Source organism: Oncorhynchus nerka, linkage group LG5 (genome assembly GCF_034236695.1).
Source record: "Oncorhynchus nerka isolate Pitt River linkage group LG5, Oner_Uvic_2.0, whole genome shotgun sequence".
Taxonomy (NCBI): Eukaryota; Metazoa; Chordata; class Actinopteri; order Salmoniformes; family Salmonidae; genus Oncorhynchus; species Oncorhynchus nerka.
Window position 1 is genome coordinate 16,346,948 of NC_088400.1, and position 27,545 is coordinate 16,374,492.

At 48.4% G+C, this 27,545-nt stretch overlaps 1 protein-coding gene across 1 annotated transcript; it reads right to left on the reverse strand.

The window, feature by feature from the left end:
* Nucleotides 1-1,149: 1,149 nt before the first annotated feature.
* LOC115120569 (clathrin interactor 1-like) lies at nt 1,150-27,170 on the reverse strand. Its single transcript, XM_029649531.2, has 12 exons — nt 27,007-27,170; nt 15,105-15,209; nt 14,535-14,631; nt 13,462-13,570; nt 12,740-12,910; nt 10,601-10,805; nt 9,719-9,941; nt 9,504-9,597; nt 5,644-5,709; nt 5,188-5,510; nt 4,378-4,564; nt 1,150-3,913 (listed from the first exon to the last, which is right to left on the reverse strand). The coding sequence occupies exons 1-12, from the start codon at nt 27,045-27,047 to the stop codon at nt 3,594-3,596; spliced, it is 1,941 nt and encodes a 646-aa protein (XP_029505391.1). The 5' UTR covers nt 27,048-27,170; the 3' UTR covers nt 1,150-3,593.
* Nucleotides 27,171-27,545: the final 375 nt, after the last annotated feature.

Here is a 27,545-nt window from a genome sequence, read left to right on the forward strand (position 1 = left end):
TAACTGCATGTCATTGCTTCTGTGTAGCTTCTGCTTCCTGTCTCTAAACTACAGAGGCTACCAAATAATTTCCATAATATTTTAGAGCCGTGAAGGATCTGTTAATTGCTCAAACTTCGTCTGAGACAAGCCATTGTCCTACAGTATCTGGGTTTAATTAGTCTGCACTTCTTATACCTCAATCTGATCTATACAATCCCACTGGCTGTGTGTCTCTGTAGGGCTGCACTGTGTGTCTGTAGGGCTGCACTGTGTGTGTCTGTAGGGCTGCACTGTGTGTGTCTGTAGGGCTGCACTGTGTGTGTCTGTAGGGCTGCACTGTGTGTGTCTGTAGGGCTGCACTGTGTGTGTCTGTAGGGCTGCACTGTGTGTCTGTAGGGCTGCACTGTGTGTCTGTAGGGCTGCACTGTGTGTCTCTGTAGGGCTGCACTGTGTGTCTCTGTAGGGCTGCACTGTGTGTCTCTGTAGGGCTGCACTGTGTGTCTCTGTAGGGCTGCACTGTGTGTCTCTGTAGGGCTGCACTGTGTGTCTCTGTAGGGCTGCACTGTGTGTCTCTGTAGGGCTGCACTGTGTGTCTGTAGGGCTGCACTGTGTGTGTCTGTAGGGCTGCACTGTGTGTGTCTGTAGGGCTGCACTGTGTGTGTCTGTAGGGCTGCACTGTGTGTCTGTAGGGCTGCACTGTGTGTCTGTAGGGCTGCACTGTGTGTCTGTAGGGCTGCACTGTGTGTCTCTGTAGGGCTGCACTGTGTGTCTCTGTAGGGCTGCACTGTGTGTGTCTGTAGGGCTGCACTGTGTGTGTCTGTAGGGCTGCACTGTGTGTGTCTGTAGGGCTGCACTGTGTGTCTGTAGGGCTGCACTGTGTGTCTGTAGGGCTGCACTGTGTGTCTCTGTAGGGCTGCACTGTGTGTCTCTGTAGGGCTGCACTGTGTGTCTCTGTAGGGCTGCACTGTGTGTCTCTGTAGGGCTGCACTGTGTGTCTGTAGGGCTGCACTGTGTGTGTCTGTAGGGCTGCACTGTGTGTGTCTGTCTCAGCAGGTTCCAAGGCCATCTACAAGTTGATCTATTCAATCCCATCTAAAAGTTGATCTATTCAATCCCATCTAAAAGTTGCCACTAAATTGGTATTAAGTGAAAAACACGCCGTTAGAAAACTGTAATCAACTGTTTTAATGCCGTAGATAAAAGGATCATGGGACAATCAAATGAAAACATTTTCTCAAGGCTCTTTTCGTTGGTGATGCGTCACTTTTTCTTTTTATACATTTGCATAAACTAGTGTTTTTATTTTATGTAACAATACCACATTACAGAAGATCTCAGAACAATTGTAATAAGTAGAAAAAAAAAATAAACCAACGAAAGAATAAAACACAACCCCCTAAGGACATCATCTCTTAGAAAAACAAACAAGAGTTGCTACATTTTGGTCATTTCCAGCAGGTGAAGCCTCAGCTCAGACAGAAGGCTACTGTGTTTTCATCTGTGCAGGGTTGGGGTCAATTCCATTTCAGTCAATTTAGAAAGTAAAACTACATTCAACATTTTCCTCATGAAAAGCATTGAAGAAAACTGGAATTTCAGTGTACTTCCAGAATTGAAATGGAATTGACCCGAACTCCTGGACGAGGACAGCTCTGAAACAGGAGTCTAGTTTACATGTGAGGTACTCGCTGACCTTGTATCACATGTACCCATTTCCTATATAGTGCACTACTTCTGACCCGAGTCCTATGGGCTCTGGTCGGAAGTAGTGCACTATAAAGTGTATAGGGTGCCATAGAAGATGTATGACCCCCCCCAAAAAAACAAAACAAACAAGAGAAATCCTCTCCTAGACCTGCACTGTCAGAAACCTCTCCTTCAGAGATCCACTCCGGGGTGATTTTTCCCCTAAGTACAGAGCTAGGATCAGCTTCCCCACCCCCAATCCTAAACTAAACCATTAGTGGAGGGAAACGAAAAACTGAACCAAGATCAGCATCTAGGGACATCTCTTCCCCCTATTCCACAAGGGTCCCAGGGGACAGAGGGAGCAGTAAGAACCACACATACATACTGTGCTGTAGACTCCTAACAGTAACTGTCATGAACACTATAGTTGTATCGTCTCTCCGTCTGTCTCCTGTATAATGAAGGAATAAGGCCTCTGTCTCACAGGCACCATGTGCTGTACTTAAAGAACACAGGCACCATGTGCTGTACTTACAGAACACAGGCACCATGTGCTGTACTTACAGAACACAGGCACCATGTGCTGTACTTAAAGAACCCAGGCACCATGTGCTGTACTTAAAGAACCCAGGCACCATGTGCTGTACTTACAGAACCCAGGCACCATGTGCTGTACTTACAGAACACAGGCACCATGTGCTGTACTTAAAGAACACAGGCACCATGTGCTGTACTTACAGAACCCAGGCACCATGTGCTGTACTTAAAGAACCCAGGCACCATGTGCTGTACTTACAGAACACAGCCTACCAGGTTGTTCCTACATCTACTGATCATCTTATTTGGATGCAAGGAAAAAAAAGATTATAGTTCTTTAAAAAAGATATACCCATAAGAAAGGCCACAAAGGAGATCTGTGTTATCATTACCACAGCTTCTTCAATTAACAACTTTCAATCATCTCATTCATTCACTTATTAAATCCATCCATCAATAAACGATTGATTGATTTGTTAAATCTAATATTGAACAGAAACTCCACATTTGGAGTGTGGAACGCTGTTATATAAAGTAGGTATTAAAGACCGGCTCCGTGGCAATGTAGCGTGCAATAGCAACGTCTTGATTGACATCTGGTTCCGTCCAATTGACACCCACCTCTTCACGACGACATCATCATATCATAATCAAGTACTTATAATTTATTTGTCTGTCGCACCAGTAATATTTACAGTTGTAGGGAAGGGACAGGTCGAGAGAACCGGACATTCTAAAAAAGAGGTGGATGGGGAGTTATTGGGGTGGGATTATCATATAAAACTATATTTTTGCTACTCCTGACAATGAATTGGTTAAGTAAAGCAAAACCCCCGCTGACATTCTCTTGAAGTTTCACCTGGACAATTCCATGGTAACAGAATGGTCAATAACAATTCCATGGTAACAGAATGGTGCTTTAAAAAGCAATACAAACAAAAAACTATTATTGAGAAGTTAAACAAACCATACAAGTTTACAAGCCGTCCTTGTGCATAGAGTTGTATGGGTCGTTTAACTTTGCAATCATTGGTTTTTGTTTGGCATACATTTTAAAGTGAAAAATCTCTGCGTTATTCTGGCACAGTGTTTCTGCTCTGTTGTTCTCTCCGATTCAAACCTGAACAGCACACAACCATTACTGGACTGAATACACTCTAAAAGGTACTTGATTGCAAGTTCCAACTGATTAAAAGATGCATACAATCGTGTATATTCATGTCTCTATATATCACTTAAAGGAAAGAAACAGGAAGTGGAGGGGTGGCAGTCAGTATTTGACAACATTCAAGTACTCTTTGTTTGCAGCTCTTTTACAATCCTTCATGGACAGTCTGTTGGAGAGAAAAACAGAAACACCCCTTTCCTTCACGGCACATCTTCCCTCACTTCCTGAAGTTGCCGAAATCCGCGAAGGCGTCCACTCCTTGCTTGGGCTGCTGCTGTACCATGCCAGAGCCCATAGACATGGCTGGCATCCTCATCCCCATGGTCATGTTAGCCTGGGGCATAGCACCCATGTTCATGCCCATTCCCATCATGCCCTGGCTGGGGGCCATTCCCATCATGCCCTGGCTGGGGGCCATGCCCATCCCAGCACCGGCGTACATCATGGGAGTTGTAGGGGTTCTGATGGGGGAGGGGGCGAGGCCCATGCCGGCAAATCCCTGCGAGAGCATGTTGACAGGTGGGAGGGGCTGGACTCCTAGAAGACAGAAACAGGAAGAAGTGGAGTCAGAAGACCGCATGACCTCACACACACAGGTTCACACACACTCCACACGGAACAAGTAGTCCCAAGCATCCTTCTATTCCACACGGAACAAGTAGTCCCAAGCATCCTTCTATTCCACACGGAACAAGTAGTCCCAAGCATCCTTCTATTCCACACGGAACAAGTAGTCCCAAGCATCCTTCTATTCCACACGGAACAAGTAGTCCCAAGCATCCTTCTATTCCATTCTGACTGAACCTAAAGCCTTTTGAATTGTCTTGTGACCATCCTGATTAAAAGGAAGAAAGTCCCACACACTGAGGATCTTGGATACTCCACAAACAGTTGAATGGATCTCAAACCAACATTTTGGTCAACAGATATTCAGCAGCGTTTTGAACCCTCTCCAGACAAATACAGTACTATTTCTCTCAGTCTATACCCTGTAGGCTCACCTTGGAGGGTTTTGAGGGTGGGCTGGGCGGGTTTGGGAGGCTGCACGCCGGGTGCCAGGAAGTCCAGACTGATGTTGACCGAGGAGTCAGACCAGGTGGAGGGGATCGCTGACCCCATGGAACCCTGGGTACCCAGCATGACTTGCTGCTGCTGGGGCTGCAACGGACCACTCATCACCTGGAAGGGCTGAGGGAGAGAGAAGAGAGAAGAGAAGAAGAGAGAGAGAGAGGGAGAGAGAGGGAGAGAGAGGAGAGAGAGAGGGGAGAGAGAGAGGGGAGAGAGAGAGGGGAGAGAGAGGGAGAGAGAGAGAGAGAGAGAGAGAGGGGAGAGAGAGAGAGAGGGGAGAGAGAGAGAGAGGGGAGAGAGAGAGAGAGGGGAGAGAGAGAGAGAGGGGAGAGAGAGAATATTTGGTAGCAAGTTCCAATAGATAGTAATGCGAAGGTACCTATATAATGGTGACATATGAAGGTTGAACTACAGTCTCTATAGTAATCTACATAAAAACACATCCCTTATAACCAGAATGAACAGGTTGGGAAGGAGCAGGTTTGATTCATCTGCAAAACTAAGCTTGTATTTTTTAAAGTAGGTCAGGTTTTTAACATGCAAATATCTATGTAAACACAACCTCGTATTAGATTGAATGGTTTCCTAACTCAAACTGGTTCCTTCTCAATGTGTGTTTTTGTCCCTCTCAACCACAGCAGTTACAGTCACTCCTCTCCTTAACAGTGCAGGCACAATATGGACAATTTACAATGTGAATTAATTGACTGTTTGCGTGAACCATGTCTGTCCTATATTCTTACCAGTGATGTGGAATGTGGCATGGTACTGGTCACGTTCTGTGTGCTGGTCATATTGAAGGTGAGGCTCTGAGAGGCAGAGAGAGACTGAGTCTGGACCGGACCCATCAGATCAAACAGGTCAGCTGAGGCTGGAGCCAGGGCAGAGCTGGGAGCCAGGGCAGAGCTGGGAGCCAGAGCCCCAAACAGGTCAGTGTTGCTAGGGGCCTGAGGCTGGGCGAAAGGGGTCGGGACGGGGGCCTGAGGCTGGGCGAAAGGGGTGGGGACGGGGGCCTGGCCGTCAGGGAAAGCATTCCAGTCCCCAAAATCACTGTTCCCACTAGAGGCTGGAGGAGGAGCAAAGAGAGGAATAATGTTATAGTGGACTTAAATCTCTCTCACACACGCACGTTAGCAGGCTCCTCATGGCCAGACCTCCTCCCCTCCATCTCTCGGAATATTCTAGTGCTTTAAACTCACCAGGTACTGTGGAGAGGCCGACAGAGGCAGCAGGAGAAGAAAAGTCAGCAAATCCTCCTATCAGGTCTGGAAAGAGACATACCATTTGATTTGTATTGGTCACATATTTAACAGATGTTATTGCAGGTGTAGCTAAAGGCTTGTGTTCCTAGCTCCAACAGTGCAGTAATATCTAACACAAACAAATCCAAAAGTCAAATATAACTAAGAAATATATAAATTGTAGAGTGAGCAATGTCGGAGTGGCATTGACAAGAGTACAGTATATACATATGAAATGAGTAAAACAGTACGTAAACATTTAAAAAGTGACCATGAAACATCGAACCCCCCCACCCACGATGTCCGGTAACTACACTACCCCCCCCTCCCCAAGATGTCCCGTAGCTACACTACCCCCCTCCCCAGATGTCCCGTAACTACACTACCCCCCTCCCCAGATGTCCCGTAACTACACTACCCCCCTCCCCAAGATGTCCCGTAGCTACACTACCCCCCCTCCCCAAGATGTCCGGTAACTACACTACCCCCTCCCCAAGATGTCCCGTAGCTACACTACCCCCCTCCCCAGATGTCCCGTAACTACACACTACCCCCCCTCCCCAGATGTCCCGTAACTACACTACCCCCCTCCCCAGATGTCCCGTAACTACACTACCCCCCCTCCCCAGATGTCCCGTAACTACACTACCCCCTCCCCAGATGTCCCGTAACTACACTACCCCCCCTCCCCAGATGTCCCGTAACTACACTACCCCCCTCACCAAGATGTCCCATAACTACACTACCCCCCTCACCAAGATGTCCCATAACTACACTACTTCCCCCAACCCTCCATGATGTCCCGTAACTACACTACCCCCCCAGATGTCCCGTAACTACACTACCCCCCCAGATGTCCCGTAACTACACTACCCCACCCCCCCAGATGTCCCGTAACTATACTACCCCCCAACCTTCCATGATGTCCCGTAACCATACTACTTCCCCCAACCCTCCATGATGTCCCGTAACTACACTACCCCCCCCAGATGTCCCGTAACTACACTACCCCCCCAGATGTCCCGTAACTACACTACCCCCCCCAGATGTCCCGTAACTATACTACTTCCCCCAACCCTCCATGATGTCCCGTAACTATACTACTTCCCCCCAACCCTCCATGATGTCCCGTACCTACACTACTTCCCCCAACCCTCCAAGATGTCCCGTAACTATACTACTTCCCCCAACCCTCCATGATGTCCCGTAACTACACTACTTCCCCCCCAACCCTCCATGATGTCCCGTAACTACACTACCGCCCCTCCATGATGTCCCGTAACTACACTACCCCCTCCCCAGATGTCCCGTAACTACACTACTTCCCCCAACCCTCCATGATGTCCCGTAACTATACTACTTCCCCCAACCCCCATGATGTCCCGTAACTATACTACTTCCCCTCCCCAACCCTCCATGATGTCCCGTAACTATACTACTTCCTCCCCAACTCTCATGATGTCCCGTAACTACACTACCCCCCCACCCCAAGATGTCCCGTAGCTACACTACCCCCTCCATGATGTCCCGTAACTACACTACACCCCCAAGATGTCCCGTAACTACACTTACCCCCCTCCCTCCATGATGTCCCGTAACTCTTTGCAAACTGGAATCCATATATCCGGAGGCTGCATTCATTGTAGCTGGGGATTTTAACAAGGCTAATCTGAAAACAAGACTACCTAAATTTGCACTCACTTCCGTCATCATGAAGTGCTTTAAGAGACTAGTCAAGGACCATATCACCTCCACCCTACCTGACACCCTAGACCCACTCCAATTTGCTTACCGCCCAAATAGGTCCACAGACGATGCAATCTCAACCACACTGCCCTAACCCATCTGGACAAGAGGAATACCTATGTGAGAATGCTGTTCATCGACTACAGCTCGGCATTCAACACCATAGTGCCCTCCAAGCTCGTCCTCAAGCTCGAGACCCTGGGTCTCAACCCCACCCTGTGCAACTGGGTACTGGACTTCCTGACGGGCCGCCCCCAGGTGGTGAGGGTAGGCAACAACATCTCCACCCCGCTGATCCTCAACACTGGGGCCCCACAAGGGTGCGTTCTGAGCCCTCTCCTGTACTCCCTGTTCACCCACGACTGCGTGGCCACGCACGCCTCCAACTCAATCATCAAGTTTGCGGACGACACAACAGTGGTAGGCTTGATTACCAACAACGACGAGACGGCCTACAGGGAGGAGGTGAGGGCCCTCGGAGTGTGGTGTCAGGAAAATAACCTCACACTCAACGTCAACAAAACTAAGGAGATGATTGTGGACTTCAGGAAACAGCAGAGGGAACACCCCCCTATCCACATTGATGGAACAGTAGTGGAGAGGGTAGTAAGTTTTAAGTTCCTCGGCGTACACATCACAGACAAACTGAATTGGTCCACCCACACAGACAGCATCGTGAAGAAGGCGCAGCAGTGCCTCTTCAACCTCAGGAGGCTGAAGAAATTCGGCTTGTCACCAAAAGCACTCAAACTTCTACAGATGCACAACCGAGAGCATCCTGTCGGGCTGTATCACCGCCTGGTACGGCAACTGCTCCGCCCACAACCATAAGGCTCTCCAGAGGGTAGTGAGGCCTGCACAACACATCACCGGGGGCAAACTACCTGCCCTCCAGGACACCTACACCACCAGATGTTACAGGAAGGCCATAAAGATCATCAAGGACATCAACCACCCGAGCCACTGCCTGTTCACCCCGCTATCATCCAGAAGGCGAGGTCAGTACAGGTGCATCAAAGCTGGGACCGAGAGACTGAAAAACAGCTTCTATCTCAAGGCCATCAGACTGTTAAACAGCCACCACTAACATTGAGTGGCTGCTGCCAACACACTGACTCAACTCCAGCCACTTTAACTATGCCACTTTGTTTACATACTCATCTCATATGTATATACTGCACTCAATACCATCTACTGTATTTTGCGTATGCCATCACTCATTCATATATCTTTATGTACATATTCTTTATCCCCTTACACTTGTGTCTATAAGGTAGTAGTTTTGGAATTGTTAGCTAGATTACTTGTTGGTTATTACTGCATTGTCGGGACTAGAAGCACAAGCATTTCGCTACACACGCATTAACATCTGCTAACCATGTGTATGTGACAAATAAAATTTGATTTGATGATTGATTTGATTTTAACTATACAACTTCCCCCCCCCCAACCCTCCATGATGTCCTGTAACTATACTACCCCCCAACCCTCCATGATGTCCCGTAACTACACTACCCACCCCCAACCCTCCATGATGTCCCGTAACCACACTACCTCCCCACGATGTCCCGTAACTACACTACCCCCCAAGATGTTCTGTAACTATACTACTTCCCCCAACCCTCCATGATGTCCCGTAACTACACTACCCACCCCCAAACCTCCATGACGTCCCGTAACTACACTACCTCCCCACGATGTCCCGTAACTACACTACCCCCCAAGATGTCCTGTAACTACACTACCCCCCAAGATGTCCTGTAACTACACTACCCCCAAGATGTCCTGTAACTACACTACCCCCCCAACCCTCCATGATGTCCTGTAACTACACTACCCCCCCAACCCTCCATGATGTCCTGTAACTACACTACCCCCCCAACCCTCCATGATGTCCTGTAACTACACTACCCCCCAACCCTCCATGATGTCCTGTAACTACACTACCCCCACCCCCCCCAACGATGTCCCGTAACTACACTACCCCCCAACCCTCCATGATGTCCCGTAACTACACTTACACGCACACCCCCCCCAACCCTCCATGATGTCCTCTCAGTGTGTGTAGTTACCGGTGGCTGCTGCAGGCGGGGTGGGTCCTGTATCTACCATGAATAGGTCAGCCAGACCACTACTGGAGGGCTGAGGTGCTGCTGCGGACAGAGTCTGGAAAAGAGAGAAGGAGAGGAGAGATGCGAGTAGAGAGACAGGGAGTGAGACTGCACTGTCCACATCAGATAGCAGTAATAAGCCAGAGTGGACTGAATATGCACGGATGCACACACACCTGTTTGGCAGAGGTATCAGGGCTTTTGTCTCCTGTGTAGTGGGCCGCGGCTCCCAGGGACACAGTTTTGGATGGAATCCCGCCTCTCTTCCTGGTTGCTGTGGTTTCTGTTGCCTGAACGATCTGGACACTCTTGGTCGTCACGGTTTCCTCCTCGTCTTTGAACACCGACCTCCCAGACTGGCCGTTCCGTGACGGGCGACTTCGCTCCTCCTCGTTGTCACTACGGAGACCAGAGGACGCAAACCGGGTGAAAAAGACGACAATTTGTTTTGGGGATAGTTCAATTCAAATAGTGTGACTAAAGTATGACAGAACATCAGGATGTTGACATTCTGTAATGTGATATGAGGACGACAGCGGGTAGCTCTAACATTCTGTAATATGATATGAGGAGGACAGCGGGTAGCTCTAACATTCTGTAATATGATATGAGGAGGACAGCGGGTAGCTCTAACATTCTGTAATATGATACGAGGACAGCGGGTAGCTCTAACATTCTGTAATATGATATGAGGAGGACAGCGGGTAGCTCTAACATTCTGTAATATGATATGAGGACGACAGCGGGTAGCTCTAACATTCTGTAATATGATATGAGGAGGACAGCGGGTAGCTCTAACATTCTGTAATATGATATGAGGAGGACAGCGGGTAGCTCTAACATTCTGTAATATGATATGAGGAGGACAGCGGGTAGCTCTAACATTCTGTAATGTGATACGAGGACAGCGGGTAGCTCTAACTTCTCCCTGTACCTCAGTACTGCCCCCCCTCTCTATTTGAGTCATTAATTTCCTTCCTCTTTCTCTCAATCTCACCCAGTGGAACTCTTCTCTCTCCTAACCTGTATCATGTCTGGTGAGTCGTCTCTTTCCTAACCTGAATCGGTCTGGCGAATCATCTCTGCTCTGCTTCCTGAACTTGTTGATTGTGTCATCGATGGTGCTGCCGATCTTATCACTGATCTCCCCCAGTTTGTCACTGAAGGGGAACTGGCCTTGGTCTCTCTTCCAGTCCTCATCCCACTTCCCTCTGCTGCTTCCCTCATTACCGCCAGAGCTGCTGGAGTCATAGCGATCACCCGCTGGGGGGAGGGGGGAATAGACAGAGAGAAAGAGTGAGAGAACGGTGAGTTTGTGTTAGAGGCCAATAAGAACAGAAGACACTCCAACGTATACAGGGCATTCTGAAAGAATTCAGACCCCTTGACTTTTTCCACATTTTGTTACAGCTGAATCATTTTTATTTTTATTATCAATCATTCATTCAATCTATACACAATACCCTATTCAACTGTTTCGACAACTTGGAGTCCACCTGTGGTAATTTCAATTGATTGGAAATGACTTGTAAAAGGCACACACCTGTCTATATAAGGTCCTACAGTTGACAGTGTATGTCAGATCAAAAACCAAGCCATGAAGTCGAAGGAATTGTCCGTAGAGCTCCGATACAGGATTGTGTCGAGGCACAGATCTGGGGAAGGGTACCAAAATATTTCTGCAGCTTTGAAGGTCCCCAAGAACACAGTGGCCTCCATTTTTAAGAAGTTCCTAGAGCTGGCCACCCGGCCAAACTGAGCAAAGGGGGGAGAAGGGCCTTGGTCAGAGAGGTGACCAAGAACCTGATGGTCACTCTGACAGAGCTCTAGAGTTCCTCTGTGGAGATGGGAGCTGGGATAACCTTCCAGAAGGATAATCATCTCTGTAGTGCTCCACCTATCTGGCCTTTATGGTAGAGTGGTCAGACAGAAGCCACTCTTCAGTAAAAGGTACATGACAGCCCGCTTGGAGTTTGCCAAAAGGCACCTAAAGGACTCAGACCATGAGAAACAAGATTCTCTGGTCTAATGAAACCAATATTGAATTATTTGGCCTGAATGCCAAGTGTCACTTTTGGAGGAAACCTGGCACCATCCATAAAGTGAAGCATGGTGGTGGCAGCATCATGCTGTGAAGCATGGTGGTGGTAGCATCATGCTGTGGGGATGTTTTTCAATGGCAGGGACTGGGAGACAAGTCAGGATCGAGGGAAAGATGAACAGAGCAAAGTACAAAGAGATCCTTGATGAAAACCTGCTCCAGAGCACTCCGGACCTCAGACTGGGGCGAAGGTTCACCCTCCAACAGGACAACAACCCTAAATACACAGCCAAGACAACGCAGCAGTGGCTTCGGGACCAGTCTCTGAATGTACTGGAGTGGCCCAGCCAGGGCCCAGACTTGAGCCCAATCCAACATCTCTGGAGAGACCTGAAAATGGCTGTGCATCGACGCTCCCCGTCCAACCTGACAGAGTTCGAGAGGATCTGCAGAGAAGAATGGGGAAAACTCCCCAAATACAGGTGTGCCAAGCTTGTAGCGTCATACCCAAAAACACTCGAGGCTGTAATTGCCCAATGTGCTTCAACATAGTACTGAGTAAAGGGTCTGAATACTTATGTAAATGTGATATTTCCAGTTGTTTTTTTGGCAAAAGTGTATAAAAACTTGTTTTCGCTTTGTCATTATGGGGTATTGTGTGTAGATTGATGAGAAAAAAAATCTATTTAATCAATTTTAGAATAAGGCTGTAACTTAACAAAATGTGGAAAAAGTCAAGGGAGCTAAATACTTTCCGAATGCCCTGTATGTGTGAGTGAGTGTTTATGTGTTCTAGATTGACTTACTGTATCTGCTGAACACTCCCCCCATACTGTCAGAGGACTTACTGTATCTGCTGAACCCTCCCCCCATACTGTCAGAGGACATACTGTATCTGCTGAACCCTCCCCCCATACTGTCAGAGGACATACTGTATCTGCTGAACCCTCCCCCCATACTGTCAGAGGACTTAGTGTATCTGCTGAACCCTCCCCCAATGCTATCAGAGGACTTACTGTATCTGCTGAACCCTCCCCATCAGAGGACTTACTGTATCTGCTGAACCCTCCCCATCAGAGGACTTACTGTATCTGCTGAACCCTCCCCATCAGAGGACTTACTGTATCTGCTGAACCCTCCCCATCAGAGGACTTACTGTATCTGCTGAACCCTCCCCCAATACTGTCAGAGGACACTCCAATGTATTTGTCTTTGTTCTTCTTTGCCTTCTTCCTCTCCTCTCTCAGTCTATCATCATCCTGGATTAGCTCCACCATCTCCTTCACCTTCTGACGCACGTTCACTCCCTGGTCCTTACCGTTCTCATCTACACAGAGGGAGAGGTAGAGAAAAGAGAGAGATGGAGAGGTAGCTGAAGGTTATTGGCAAGCTGTTAGTGTTCCATTCCCCTATAAACACGTCTTCTCAACGTGTAGGAAGCTGATCAGTGTAATCAGAATGTCAGGTGGGACAACATGTTTGGAGAAGAAGTGTCCACAGTACTGTGTGAATAAAATAAATACAAACTTGTAAAACAGCTTATCAGTCTGGGTTCACAAGGCTAAATGGTGGTAAGGGGAGAGATTTACCTTTCACGTTGTCTGCTATAGGGCAGAGCAGTGTGTGGTGGAGCTGGTTGTGGTTTAAGCGGTTCTTAGTGCACCAGCTCTTCCTGAATGCTACAACACCGACTGAACACTGGCCCTTTTGTCTGGTTCTAAACTAACATTTCATTACAAACTCGCACCCTGGTGTACAGAGGTGTACTGAGGACAGGCAACAAGCCTTAACATTTAACACAGATTCTACACTACAGTCAAGAGAGAGAGATAGAGTAGGGATTCTGTTTCTATAGTGTCAGCCAGAGAGATTACTTGCCTACGAAGTGGTAGCTCTCTAGAGATCGTAGGTCGTAGATGTGTTCTCTGGCGCTGGTGACAACTCTCTCTGAACCGTTCCTGATGAGGTGGGACAACAACAGCAGAGACTGGGGGAGAAGAGATGGAAAACTATTGTTAGACCTGCTTATGATGGCCCCTCTGTCATTTTTATGACAGGTCATAGTCTCAATCGTTTCTGATGATCTGGGGCAACAACAGAGACTGGGAGAGCAGACCTCAGCCCTCGAGGTCTGGAGTTGAATATCCATGGGTTATGCCTTGGTTGTAAAAAGAAAGGGAGTCACACTATGCTGCCAACCATAACCAAGGTTTACCCATTACAATGTTGGAAGCAAAACATTAGGAACACCTGCTCTTTTCATGAAAGACCAACCAGGTGAAAACTATCATCCCTTATTGATGTCACTTGTTAAATCCACTTCAATCTGTGCAGATGAAGGGGAGGAGCCAGGTTACAGATGAAGGGGAGGAGCCAGGTTACAGATGAAGGGGAGGAGCCAGGTTACAGATGAAGGGGAGGAGCCAGGTTACAGAAGGATGTTTAAGCTTTGGGACATGGGTTGTGTGTGTGTGCCATTCAGAGGGTGAATGGGCAAGAAGAAAAGATTGAAGAGCCTTTGAACTGTATGTATCAGCGTTGCAGTTCTTGACACACTCAAAGCGGTGCACCCGGTACGGGTGCACCGCTTTGAGTGTGTCAAGAACTGCAACGCTGATACATACAGTTTCCTGTGTGTATCAAGAATGGTCAACCGGCTAAAGGACATCCAGCCAACTTGACAACTGTGGGTAGCATTGGAGTCAACAATGTAGAGTCCATGCATCAACAAATTGAGGCTGTTCTGAGGGCAAAAGGGGGCAGTGCAACTCAATATTAGGAAGGTGTTCCTAAAGTTGTCCACTAAGTGTATATACAGGGAGTGACTTACTTTGTCTTTCTACAGTTTATTCAGCAGCTCTACAAACATTTTGGGGTGTGGGTCAGCTCATGCCTTTTACCAGACGATGACAGGTTGTCATGCTTGTGACAGGTTATAGCTGCTCTCTGACCTTGTAGACCCTTCTCCAGTTCTTCTTGTTGTCCCGGAGCATCCTGTTCCAAAGCATGTTTATCACCTCAGGAAACTGCTCATACATAAACGTACATCTGAGGAGAGGGAGAGAGAGAGAGAGAAAGAGAGAGAGAGAAAGAGAGAGAAAGAAAAGAGAGAGAGAAAGAGAGAGAAAGAAAAGAGAGAGAAAGAGAGAGAAAGAAAGAGAGAGAGAAAGAAAGAGAGAGAGAGAAAGAGAGAAAGATAAGAGAGAGAAAGAGAAAGAAAAGAGAGAGAAAGATAAGAGAGAAAGAGAAAGAAAAGAGAGAGAAAGAGAAAGAAAAGAGAGAGAAAGAAAAGAGAGAGAAAGAGAGAAAGATGAGAGAAAGAGAAAGAAAAGAGAGAGAAAGAGAGAAAGATGAGAGAGAGAGAAAGAAAAGAGAGAAAGAAAAGGAGAGAGAAAGAAAAGAGACACACGGAGCAAGAGGTGTACAGGAGTTAATCAACATGATTCAATCCAAGTAGAACGTTGCAGACACTGTATAAAAGTTGTTGCAATCTAACTTGTCTGTGTGAACAGCACCCCTACCTGGAAATCTCTGCCATCTGCTGTCCTGAAGGTCCCCAGGGGTCATCGTTGGTGGCCTCCCTCACCTTAGTCTCCACCTCCGAGTAGTTCATCACCACATTGGTTCTACAGGGGGAGGTAAAGGTAAGAGATATTATGACTCTTATGAAAATAATGATGTCAAACAGGACACAAAGGAGGGTTTGCACTCAAGAGTTACATTTATTTTCGAAAAATACATTGTCTTAACAGAAAAGGCGCCCTAGACCGAGGCCCCCTCCCAGACCTAGCTATGGACAGCCTATTTATGGTAACGGTCAAGACACACAGCCTCTATTTACATTAAACTGTTAATTCCTCCTGTTTCTCAAGGAACACAGAGTCAAATAACCCTCATGATATAACATGGTCCTGTGTGGTCCTGTGTGGCTCAGTTGGTAGAGCATGACGCGTGCTACTCCAAGGATAGTGGGTTCGATGCCCGCTGGGGCCACCCATACGTTGATGGGTAAAACTGTCTTCTAAATGACATATATTAAATGATTATAACATAACCAGTCAAAGGTCAACACAACGCTGACACGGGACAGAAATACTCTGTGTGTGTGTACACTATGAAAATCATTGCACAGTCAGGGAAAACCTGTTTGGCAGAGTAGAAGGAGCAGAGTAGAGGGGACAGAAGAGAGAGCAGAATAGAGGGGACAGAAGAGAGAGCAGAGTAGAGGGGACAGAAGAGAGAGCAGAATAGACAGAAGAGAGAGCAGAATAGACAGAAGAGAGAGCAGAATAGACAGAAGAGAGAGCAGAGTAGAGGGGACAGAAGAGAGAGCAGAGTAGAGGGGACAGAAGAGAGAGCAGAGTAGAGGGGACAGAAGAGAGAGCAGAATAGAGGGGACAGAAGAGAGAGCAGAATAGAGGGGACAGAAGAGAGAGCAGAGCAGAGGGGACAGAAGAGAGAGCAGAGCAGACAGAAGAGAGAGCAGAGCAGAGGGGACAGAAGAGAGAGCAGAGCAGAGGGGACAGAAGAGAGAGCAGAGGGGACAGAAGAGAGAGCAGAGCAGAGGGGACAGAAGAGAGAGCAGAGGGGACAGAAGAGAGAGCAGAGGGGACAGAAGAGAGAGCAGAGTAGAGAGCAGAGTAGAGAGCAGAGTAGAGAGCAGAGTAGAGGGGACAGAAGAGAGAGCAGAGTAGAGAGCAGAGTAGAGGGGACAGAAGAGTAGAGGGGACAGAAGAAGAGAGAGCAGAGAGACAGCAGAGTAGAGGGGGCAGAGTAGGGGGCAGAGTAGAGAGCAGAGTAGAGAGCAGAGTAGAGGGGACAGAAGAGAGAGCAGAGTAGAGTAGAGTAGAGGGGACAGAAGAGAGAGTAGAGAGAGCAGAGTAGAGGGGGCAGAGTAGACAGAAGAGAGAGTAGAGGGGACAGAGTAGAGAGCAGAGTAGAGGGGGCAGAGTAGACAGAAGAGAGAGTAGAGGGGACAGAGTAGAGAGCAGAGTAGAGAGCAGAGTAGAGGGGACAGAAGAGAGAGCAGAGTAGAGGGGACAGAGTAGAGAGCAGAGTACCTGACAGGTCGCGTGGCGAGAATCTGTCTCCTCACCACGTGCTCTCACCACTGGTGTCCCCCAGGGCTCTGTTCTAGGCCCTCTCCTATTCTCGCTATACACCAAGTCACTTGGCTCTGTCATAACCTCACATGGTCTCTCCTATCATTGCTATGCAGACGACACACAATTAATCTTCTCCTTTCCCCCTTCTGATGACCAGGTGGCGAATCGCATCTCTGCATGTCTGGCAGACATATCAGTGTGGATGACGGATCACCACCTCAAGCTGAACCTCGGCAAGACGGAGCTGCTCTTCCTCCCGGGGAAGGACTGCCCGTTCCATGATCTCGCCATCACGGTTGACAACTCCATTGTGTCCTCCTCCCAGAGCGCTAAGAACCTTGGCGTGATCCTGGACAACACCCTGTCGTTCTCAACTAACATCAAGGCGGTGGCCCGTTCCTGTAGGTTCATGCTCTACAACATCCGCAGAGTACGACCCTGCCTCACACAGGAAGCGGCGCAGGTCCTAATCCAGGCACTTGTCATCTCCCGTCTGGATTACTGCAACTCGCTGTTGGCTGGGCTCCCTGCCTGTGCCATTAAACCCTACAACTCATCCAGAACGCCGCAGCCCGTCTGGTGTTCAACCTTCCCAAGTTCTCTCACGTCACCCCGCTCCTCCGCTCTCTCCACTGGCTTCCAGTTGTAGCTCGCATCCGCTACAAGACCATGGTGCTTGCCTACGGAGCTGTGAGGGGAACGGCACCTCAGTACCTCCAGGCTCTGATCAGGCCCTACACCCAAACAAGGGCACTGCATTCATCCACCTCTGGCCTGCTCACCTCCCTACCACTGAGGAAGTACAGTTCCCGCTCAGCCCAGTCAAAACTGTTCGCTGCTCTGGCCCCCAATGGTGGAACAAACTCCTCACGACGCCAGGACAGCGGAGTCAATCACCACCTTCCGGAGACACCTGAAACCCCACCTCTTTAAGGAATACCTAGGATAGGATAAAGTAATCCTTCTCACCCCCTTAAAAGATTTAGATGCACTATTGTAAAGTGGCTGTTCCACTGGATGTCATAAGGTGAATGCACCAATTTGTAAGTCGCTCTGGATAAGAGCGTCTGCTAAATGACTTAAATGTAAATGTAAATGAGTAGAGAGCAGAGTAGAGGGGACAGAAGAGAGAGCAGAGTAGAGGGGACAGAAGAGAGAGTAGAGTAGAGAGCAGAGTAGAGTAGAGGGGACAGAAGAGAGAGCAGAATACAGGGGACAGAAGAGAGAGCAGAGTAGAGAGCAGAGTAGAGGGGACAGAAGAGAGAGCAGAGTAGAGAGCAGAGTAGAGAGCAGAGTAGAGGGGACAGAAGAGAGAGCAGAGTAGAGGGGGCAGAAGAGAGAGCAGAGTAGAGGGGACAGAAGAGAGAGCAGAGTAGAGGGGACAGAAGAGAGAGCAGAGTAGACAGAAGAGAGAGCAGAATAGAGGGGACAGAGCAGAGTAGAGAGCAGAGTGGAGAGCAGAGTGGAGGGGACAGAAGAGAGAGCAGAATAGAGGGGACAGAAGAGAGAGCAGAGTAGAGGGGACAGAAGAGAGAGCAGAGTAGAGGGGACAGAAGAGAGAGCAGAGTAGAGGGGACAGAAGAGAGAGCAGAGTAGAGGGGACAGAAGAGAGAGCAGAGTAGAGGGGACAGAAGAGAGAGCAGAGTAGAGAGCAGAGTAGAGGGGACAGAAGAGAGAGCAGAGTAGAGGGGACAGAAGAGAGAGCAGAGTAGAAGGGACAGAAGAGAGAGCAGAGTAGAGGGGACAGAAGAGAGAGCAGAGTAGAGGGGACAGAAGAGAGAGCAGAGTAGAGGGGACAGAAGAGAGAGCAGAGTAGAGAGCAGAGTAGAGGGGACAGAAGAGAGAGCAGAGTAGAGGGGACAGAAGAGAGAGCAGAGTAGAAGGGACAGAAGAGAGAGCAGAGTAGAGGGGACAGAAGAGAGAGCAGAGTAGAGGGGACAGAAGAGAGAGCAGAGTAGAGGGGACAGAAGAGAGAGCAGAGTAGAGGGGACAGAAGAGAGAGCAGAATAGAGGGGACAGAAGAGAGAGCAGAGTAGAGGGGACAGAAGAGAGAGCAGAGTAGAGGGGACAGAAGAGAGAGCAGAGTAGAGAGCAGAGTAGAGAGCAGAGTAGAGAGCAGAGTAGAGGGGACAGAAGAGAGAGCAGAGTAGAGTAGAGGGGACAGAAGAGAGAGTAGAGTGGACAGAAGAGAGAGTAGAGTAGAGGGGACAGAAGAGAGAGCAGAGTAGAGGGGACAGAAGAGAGAGCAGAGTAGAGAGCAGAGTAGAGAGCAGAGTAGAGGGGACAGAAGAGAGGGGACAGAAGAGAGCAGAATAGAGGGGACAGAAGAGAGAGCAGAGTAGAGAGCAGAATAGAGGGGACAGAAGAGAGAGCAGAGTAGAGAGCAGAGTAGAGGGGACAGAAGAGAGAGCAGAGTAGAGGGGACAGAAGAGAGAGCAGAATAGAGGGGACAGAAGAGAGAGCAGAATAGAGGGGACAGAAGAGAGAGCAGAGTAGAGGGGACAGAAGAGAGAGCAGAGTAGAGGGGACAGAAGAGAGAGCAGAGTAGAGGGGACAGAAGAGAGCAATGAAGGTTAAGTGCTTGGCTGAAGGTCGGCTCAGGGATTCACACTACCGACCTTTTCGCTTACTGGCCCAACGCTCTTAACCAGACAGACAGGCAGACAGAGACACAGAGAAAACGTAGGTGGAGTGAGTGGTGGGTGTGGTCGTGATGAAGGTGAATGAAGGGTGGGTCGCCTCAAGCAGCGTCGTATCAATGTCTCTGCTATACCTATGGTCCATAGAGACTGACTATAGTGTATACTATACAGTTCTACTGGTTCTCCAGGCTTCTATGTAAATGTGTAAACAAACACAAGCTGCAACAGGCAGAATCAGTTATTACCCACCACCACACCCACCACAATACCCTCCTTGCGCAAGAAACTTAACAAGGTCAAGCAGGTTTAGTGACCTGAAAAACTCCACTAAGCATGAGCGTCACCAATCAAGGACAGCTGCTGCAACGGAACGCAGTTCATTTTGTAGCCTAACTATGAAAGCAAACCACAGAGAAATAGGCCTAGATCGAGCACCGATATTCAACACAGGCTGAGGCCTAGCATAGGCTACAATAGGCCTACAGTTACCCAGAACAAAGATTATCCACAGTATAGAGGTCAACCGATTAAGTCAGAATGGCCGATTAATTAGGGCCGATTTCAAGTTTTTTTGGACCCCGTTTTTTTTTTTTACACCTTTATTTAACGAGGCAAGAACAGTTAAGAACATGTTCTTATTTTCAATGACTGCCTAGGAACGGTGGGTTAACTGCCTCATTCAGGGGCAGAAAGACAGATTTTCACCTTGTCAGCTCGGGGGATTCAATCTTGCAACCTTACAGTTAACTAGTCCAACGCAATAACAACCTGCCTCTCTCTCGTTGCACTCCACAAGGAGACTGACTACCTGTTACACGAATGCAGTAAACCAAGGTAAGTTGCTAGCTAGCATTAAACTTATCATAATCACTAGTTAACGACACATGGTTGATGATATTACTAGATATTATCTAGCGTGTCCTGTGTTGCATATAATCTGACTGAGCATACAAGCATACAAGTATCTAAGTATCTGACTGAGCGGTGGTAGGCAGAAGCAGGCGCGTAAACATTCATTCAAACAGCACTTTCGTGCGTTTTGCCAGCAGCTCTTCGTTGTGCGTCAAGCATTGCGCTGTTTATGACTTCAAACCTATCAACTCCCGAGATGAGGCTGGTGTGACCGAAGTGAAATGGCTGGCTAGTTAGCGCGCGCTAATAGCGTTTCAAACTTCACTCGCTCTGAGCCTTGGAGTGGTTGTTTCCCTTGATCTGCATGGGTAACACTACTTCCATGTGGTGGCTGTTGTCCTTGTGTTGCTGGTTCGAGCCCAGGGAGGAGCGAGGAGAGGGACGGAAGCTATACTGTTACACTGGCAATACTAAAGTGCCTATAAGAACTTCCAATAGTCAAAGGTTAATGAAATAGAAATGGTATAGAGGGAAATAGTCCTATAATAACTACAACCTAAAACTTTACCTGGGAATATTGAAGACTCATGTTAAAAGGAACCACCAGCTTTCATATGTTCTCATGTTCTGAGCAAGGAACTGAAATGTTAGCTTTCTTACATAGCACATATTGCACTTTTACGTTTTTTAAATTACTTTTATTATTATTATTATTTTTTATTTTTAAAATTTTAAAAATCGACCGATTAATCGGTATCGGGTTTTTCCGTCCTCCAATAATCGGTATCGGCGTTGAAAAATCATAATCGGTCAACCTCTACAGTATATACTGACTTCCTCTCAGCTCAGACACAAACCCCACGGAGCACCGACCCAGCTCGGAGACAAACCCCACGGAGCACCGACCCAGCTCGGAGACAAACCCCACGGAGCACCGACCCAGCTCGGAGACAAACCCCACGGAGCACCGACCCAGCTCGGAGACAAACCCCACGGAGCACCGACCCAGCTCGGAGACAAACCCCACGGAGCACCGACCCAGCTCGGAGACAAACCCCACGGAGCACCGACCCAGCTCGGCGACAAACCCCACGGAGCACCGACCCAGCTCGGCGACAAACCCCACGGAGCACCGACCCAGCTCGGCGACAAACCCCACGGAGCACCGACCCAGCTCGGCGACAAACCCCACGGAGCACCGACCCAGCTCGGAGACAAACCCCACGGAGCACCGACCCAGCTCGGAGACAAACCCCACGGAGCACCGACCCAGCTCGGAGACAAACCCCACGGAGCACCGACCCAGCTCGGAGACAAACCCCACGGAGCACGACCCAGCTCGGACAACCCCACGGAGCACGACCCAGCTCGGACAACCCCACGGAGCACGACCCAGCTCGGACAACCCCACGGAGCACGACCCAGCTCGGACAACCCCACGGAGCACGACTCAGCTCGGACAACCCCACGGAGCACGACTCAGCTCGGACAACCCCACGGAGCACGACTCAGCTCGGACAACCCCACGGAGCACGACTCAGCTCAGACAACCCCACGGAGCACGACTCAGCTCAGACAACCCCACGGAGCACGACTCAGCTCAGACAACCCCACGGAGCACGACTCAGCTCAGACAACCCCACGGAGCACCGACTCAGCTCAGACAACCCCACGGAGCACGACTCAGCTCAGACAACCCCACGGAGCACGACTCAGCTCAGACAACCCCACGGAGCACGACTCAGCTCAGACAACCCCACGGAGCACGACTCAGCTCAGACAACCCCACGGAGCACGACTCAGCTCAGACAACCCCACGGAGCACGACTCAGCTCAGACAACCCCACGGAGCACGACTCAGCTCAGACAACCCCACGGAGCACGACTCAGCTCAGACAACCCCACGGAGCACGACTCAGCTCAGACAACCCCACGGAGCACGACTCAGCTCAGACAACCCCACGGAGCACGACTCAGCTCAGACAACCCCACGGAGCACGACTCAGCTCAGACAACCCCACGGAGCACGACTCAGCTCAGACAACCCCACGGAGCACGACTCAGCTCAGACAACCCCACGGAGCACGACTCAGCTCAGACAACCCCACGGAGCACGACTCAGCTCAGACAACCCCACGGAGCACGACTCAGCTCAGACAACCCCACGGAGCACGACTCAGCTCAGACAACCCCACGGAGCACGACTCAGCTCAGACAACCCCACGGAGCACGACTCAGCTCAGACAACCCCACGGAGCACGACTCAGCTCAGACAACCCCACGGAGCACGACTCAGCTCAGACAACCCCACGGAGCACGACTCAGCTCAGACAACCCCACGGAGCACGACTCAGCTCAGACAACCCCACGGAGCACGACTCAGCTCAGACAACCCCACGGAGCACGACTCAGCTCAGACAACCCCACGGAGCACGACTCAGCTCAGACAACCCCACGGAGCACGACTCAGCTCAGACAACCCCACGGAGCACGACTCAGCTCAGACAACCCCACGGAGCACGACTCAGCTCAGACAACCCCACGGAGCACGACTCAGCTCAGACAACCCCACGGAGCACGACTCAGCTCAGACAACCCCACGGAGCACGACTCAGCTCAGACAACCCCACGGAGCACGACTCAGCTCAGACAACCCCACGGAGCACGACTCAGCTCAGACAACCCCACGGAGCACGACTCAGCTCAGACAACCCCACGGAGCACGACGCAGGAGGCAGTAAAGTCTGTCAGTTTTTCCCGCCCTTATGTCTAAAGTTTTAATTAAGAGAGGGTAAGCTGATCTTAGATCTGTGCCTACAACTTCTACCCAGAGCTAGGAGAAGGTGCATAGACTTAGCATTGCAGAGGGCTGAAGGCATAGAGCAGGTAAAGGGGCACCTCCACTCACTGGCCCCTCCTCTGACTGGCCCCTCCTCTGACTGTGCCCTGCCACATCACCCCCAGCCCCCTTCCCCTCACTGTCAGACAGAGCAGCATTGCCACACAGCTGAGAGGAGAGGACACACCCTGCGCGGTTCTGGAGTCAGAGCCTAAAGTACTGTAGGTCAGAACAAAGTTGACTACAAAGTTGCAATTGTTTTTGCAAACAAGTGAAGGATAATATGATGCTTCAAATGAAATCCAAGATGACTTCATTAAAAGATAGAGGCTACATGGGGTTATAATGGCCATTTCATGTTCAATTAAATGAGTTCCCATTTTGCAACTAAGCTACTGTCAAATATTTTGCCTCAATGTGTTATGTGTGACAACATGTGCCCAATCTGTCATTTAATTAATTATTATTGGGTAAGCATAATAAGTTACCTCAATAGTGTATTTGCAGCCATAGGTGGTAATATCTCTCTAGGAGCTGATCCGTCATCAGTATTGTGCAATAATTTGAATGTTAAGGTAAAATTTGAATGGAGAAATCTGATCAGAGAGAAGTGCAGTTCTTTGGATCCTATTAGTATCAACACATGGTTTAGCGACACACTTAGTGACCGTTCTCTCTATGTGCGTGTTTGGGAAACACTTAAAAAGTTGTCTCATAAATAATGACTCATCATTGTAATGCTTAAGTTACATTGCAACTGGGAAACAAGGCCCGGGTCCTCTACAACACACTAAAACCACTGACTTCAATGCAACAGGGAAACAAGGCCCGGTTCCTCTACAACACACTAAAACCACTGACTTCAATACAACAGGGAAACAAGGCCCGGTTCCTCTACAACACACTAAAACCACTGACTTCAATACAACTGGGAAACAAGGCCCGGTTCCTCTACAACACAGCAGCACACTAAAACCACTGACTTCAATACAACTGGGAAACAAGGCCCGGTTCCTCTACAACACAGCAGCACACTAAAACCACTGACTTTAATACAACTGGGAAACAAGGCCCGGTTCCTCTACAACACACTAAAACCACTGACTTCAATACAACAGGGAAACAAGGCCCGGGTCCTCTACAACACACTAAAACCACTGACTTCAATACAACAGGGAAACAAGGCCCAGTTCCTCTACAACACAGCAGCACACTAAAACCACTGACTTCAATACAACTGGGAAACAAGGCCCGGGTCCTCTACAACACACTAAAACCACTGACTTCAATACAACAGGGAAACAAGGCCCGGGTCCTCTACAACACACTAAAACCACTGACTTCAATACAACAGGGAAACAAGGCCCAGTTCCTCTACAACACAGCAGCACACTAAAACCACTGACTTCAATACAACTGGGAAACAAGGCCCGGGTCCTCTACAACACACTAAAACCACTGACTTCAATACAACAGGGAAACAAGGCCCAGTTCCTCTACAACACAGCAGCACACTAAAACCACTGACTTCAATACAACTGGGAAACAAGGCCCGGGTCCTCTACAACACACTAAAACCACTGACTTCAATACAACAGGGAGGAAACGGAGTCCCAACTCTACTTCCTTCACCCATTACAGCGCAAAGCCCAGTCCTCTTCCTGCTTGGTCTTTCTCTTCCTGACCCTCTCGCTGTACCTCTGCCCCCCTCTCTCTCTCTCTGAAGAGGTCACCCAGTAGGGGAGACGAGCAGAGGGGACTTGACTTTTAGCAGGAATGCATTCTTGGACAGGAACTGTGTGCTCCTGCTGTTGCCACAGCTTGCCAAACCAACCGTTAAAGCTTTGAAGTGGAGATTGCGCAATCCCACTACTTCCCATAGCTCTACAGTAGGCCTGTGTGTGTGCGTGTGTGTTGCATGGCCTCTCAGGTCATTACTCAGCAGGGACTAGGACAGTAAATTATACAAGAGGAGGACAAAAGACGACAATAAGCCGGTTAAACCAGGTGTGGCTCTCACTCAGAGGTGGAAACATTCAGCCATTCATGCAATACTTTAGTTTCAATCTCTGCTGACAGCGACCGTACAGGTTTAGGCTAATGTTTAGGCTAGTGTAGGGTGTACTATCCATGGTAGTGTAGGGTGTGTCCCAAATGCGACCAGTATTTAAATTTGCACATCCTCATCTGCACATAAATCACTCCAGTGTAAAATGTCTAAATTGTAATTACTTTGCCACTATTGGCCTATTTATTGCCTAACCTCCTTACTACATTTGCACACACTGTATACAGATGTTTCTATTGCATTATTGACTGTACGTTTGTTTATCCCATATCCTCTGTTTGTGTCACACTGCTTTGCTTTATCTTGGCCGGGTCGCAGTTGTAAATGAGAACTTGTTCTCAACTAGCCTACCTGGTTAAATAAAGGTGAATTAAAATAAATAAATAATGACTTTATTTTGAATCCAGATACTCTGGCTAATAGGGCAGTGACAGCAATGTCTTCACAGCGCAACTGTATGCAGCGTGACATTGCCTCTTAATTGTGCAATCTATTGTTGCATTCAGCAAGTCATTGTTTATCACAGAGTCATACATTACAACACTGTCTTGTACTGTATCAACAGTCACTGTGGTTGATCATGGTCTGGGCTACACCTTTCTGCTTCTGCATGCCAGGTACCTCCATTTTGCAAATGCAAAAGGCCCATATGGCCATATCAGACATACACTACAGTCAAATATATTGTACTTGTTTTGATAATTTAGCCTATAGTATACTTAAGCAATGAGGCCCGAGGAGGTGTGGTATATGGTCAATATGCCACGACTATGGTCTGAATTAAGCGCTACGCAACACAGAGTGCCTGGATACAGCCCTTAACCGTGGTATATTGGCCTTATATCACAAACCCTCACGGTGCCTTATTGCTATTATAAAACTGGTTGCCAACGCAATTACAGCAGTAAAAATAAATGTTTCATTATACCCGTGGTATACCACAGCTGTAAGCCAAATCAGCATCCAGGGCTCGAACCACCCAGTTTATAATAAGTATGCAGGTAGTTAGGCAGAAGATGAGTTATCCAGGTGTTCTAGGTTTACTTGGATCATCCTATACTCTAAAAAACAGCAACAAAAACGAATACATTATAGTCAAGTCAACTGAGCTGTGGCAGCTTTGATAGACCTGTGACATGAAAAAAGCTACATGTTCTGGTTGTTATGCTAGATACTTTCACACCCGGAAGTTGGATTGTCAGAATATATCGAGTTAACTTTCAAGGCTTTTGCTACAACTAACAGTAGCTACAATTACAAACAAATGTACCCTCACGTAAGTATACGTGTGTTTTTTGATCTGGCTAACTACCTAGTTCAGTTAGTTAGCTAACCAAAAAAACAACAACTGACAAGTGGCTGTCAAGCTGATAAGAAAAAAGACCCAAGACAACGTTAAATATTGGCCAATGGGAACTCTGAAAATATGAGGTCAAATCATGACGTCAGTGATCTTCAGGTCGAAAAGTCGGAGCTCTAGAAAGAGGCCCGAGATTAATCGAGTTCCCGTTAAACGATTTTCCCATTCGGAGCTCGTTTTTCCCTGTTCTCATTTGTTTTGAACACACAAAAGACGGAGATAAAAACAAATGGAAATTCGTATTAACCCAGCATAATTTACTCTAGGTAATTAGCTAACTAGCTAACGTTAGCCATCTCAACTTTCTAAGGCAGTAAACGCGGCTAGAAAGTTGAGTTATCAATCGCTCGTCGAATAGTTCAAGACGAGATTAAAATGGGAATATAGTCGAATGGCAAAAAAGTTGATTTTGTCCTGTGTTTGATTGTCACAACTTTCTATTGAAGCGAACTGGCTAACTAGCTTCCTGCTGCTACGTGACGTCAAAGTGTTGGGTACGTGTCTCTTTCAAATAGGTACACTCAAGAGTTTAGCTCGGATAGAGTGAGAATACTTACGCTTTATCAACCAATTCCCGGACTTTCCACATGTTCATCATCTTGGCTCTCTACAGCGGGGCTGTCCGCCTCAGTAACCGTATTCCAAGCTCTCAAAACCCGATAGAGCGGAGCGCTGTCACCGAAATCAAACCTTGAACCAAAGACAGTGTACAGTATTTCTTCATCTGTGGGTTTTATATGGCGGTTGGCAACCATTTTAAAGCTGCATTACCGCCACCAACTGGACTGGAGTGTGGGCCAGAGACAGTGAGCTTCTAATAATCCTACCCGATATTCTCGTCTCCCCAACGAAACGAAATACATAAATACTACCTCCCCTGAAGACGTTCCCAGCAGTTCACTTAATCCGGACTCTTCATTACTCTTCAAATCTAATAACAATCGCCCCCTTTCTCTTACATATTTCTGGCACTGAAATAGAACATGTTTCACTGTCTTCATCTCCTCTTGACAGTCACACACACACACACACACACACACACACACACACACACGGATGTTTCCCCACCAATTTCAATGTACTATTGAGCCTTGTG

What these genes read in the sequence shown, in the direction of transcription:
- LOC115120569 (XM_029649531.2), bottom strand. Translation starts at nt 27,047, where the DNA reads ATGATGAACATGTGGAAAGTCCGGGAATTGGTTGATAAAGC. An exon ending in GGGAGGGTTCAGCAGATACA is followed by an intron (nt 10,806 to 12,739) that starts GTAAGTCCTCTG and finishes CCCTCCCCCCAG; the next exon opens with CGGGTGATCGCTATGACTCC. An exon ending in TGCCACATTCCACATCACTG is followed by an intron (nt 4,565 to 5,187) that starts GTAAGAATATAG and finishes TCTCTCCCTCAG; the next exon opens with CCCTTCCAGGTGATGAGTGG.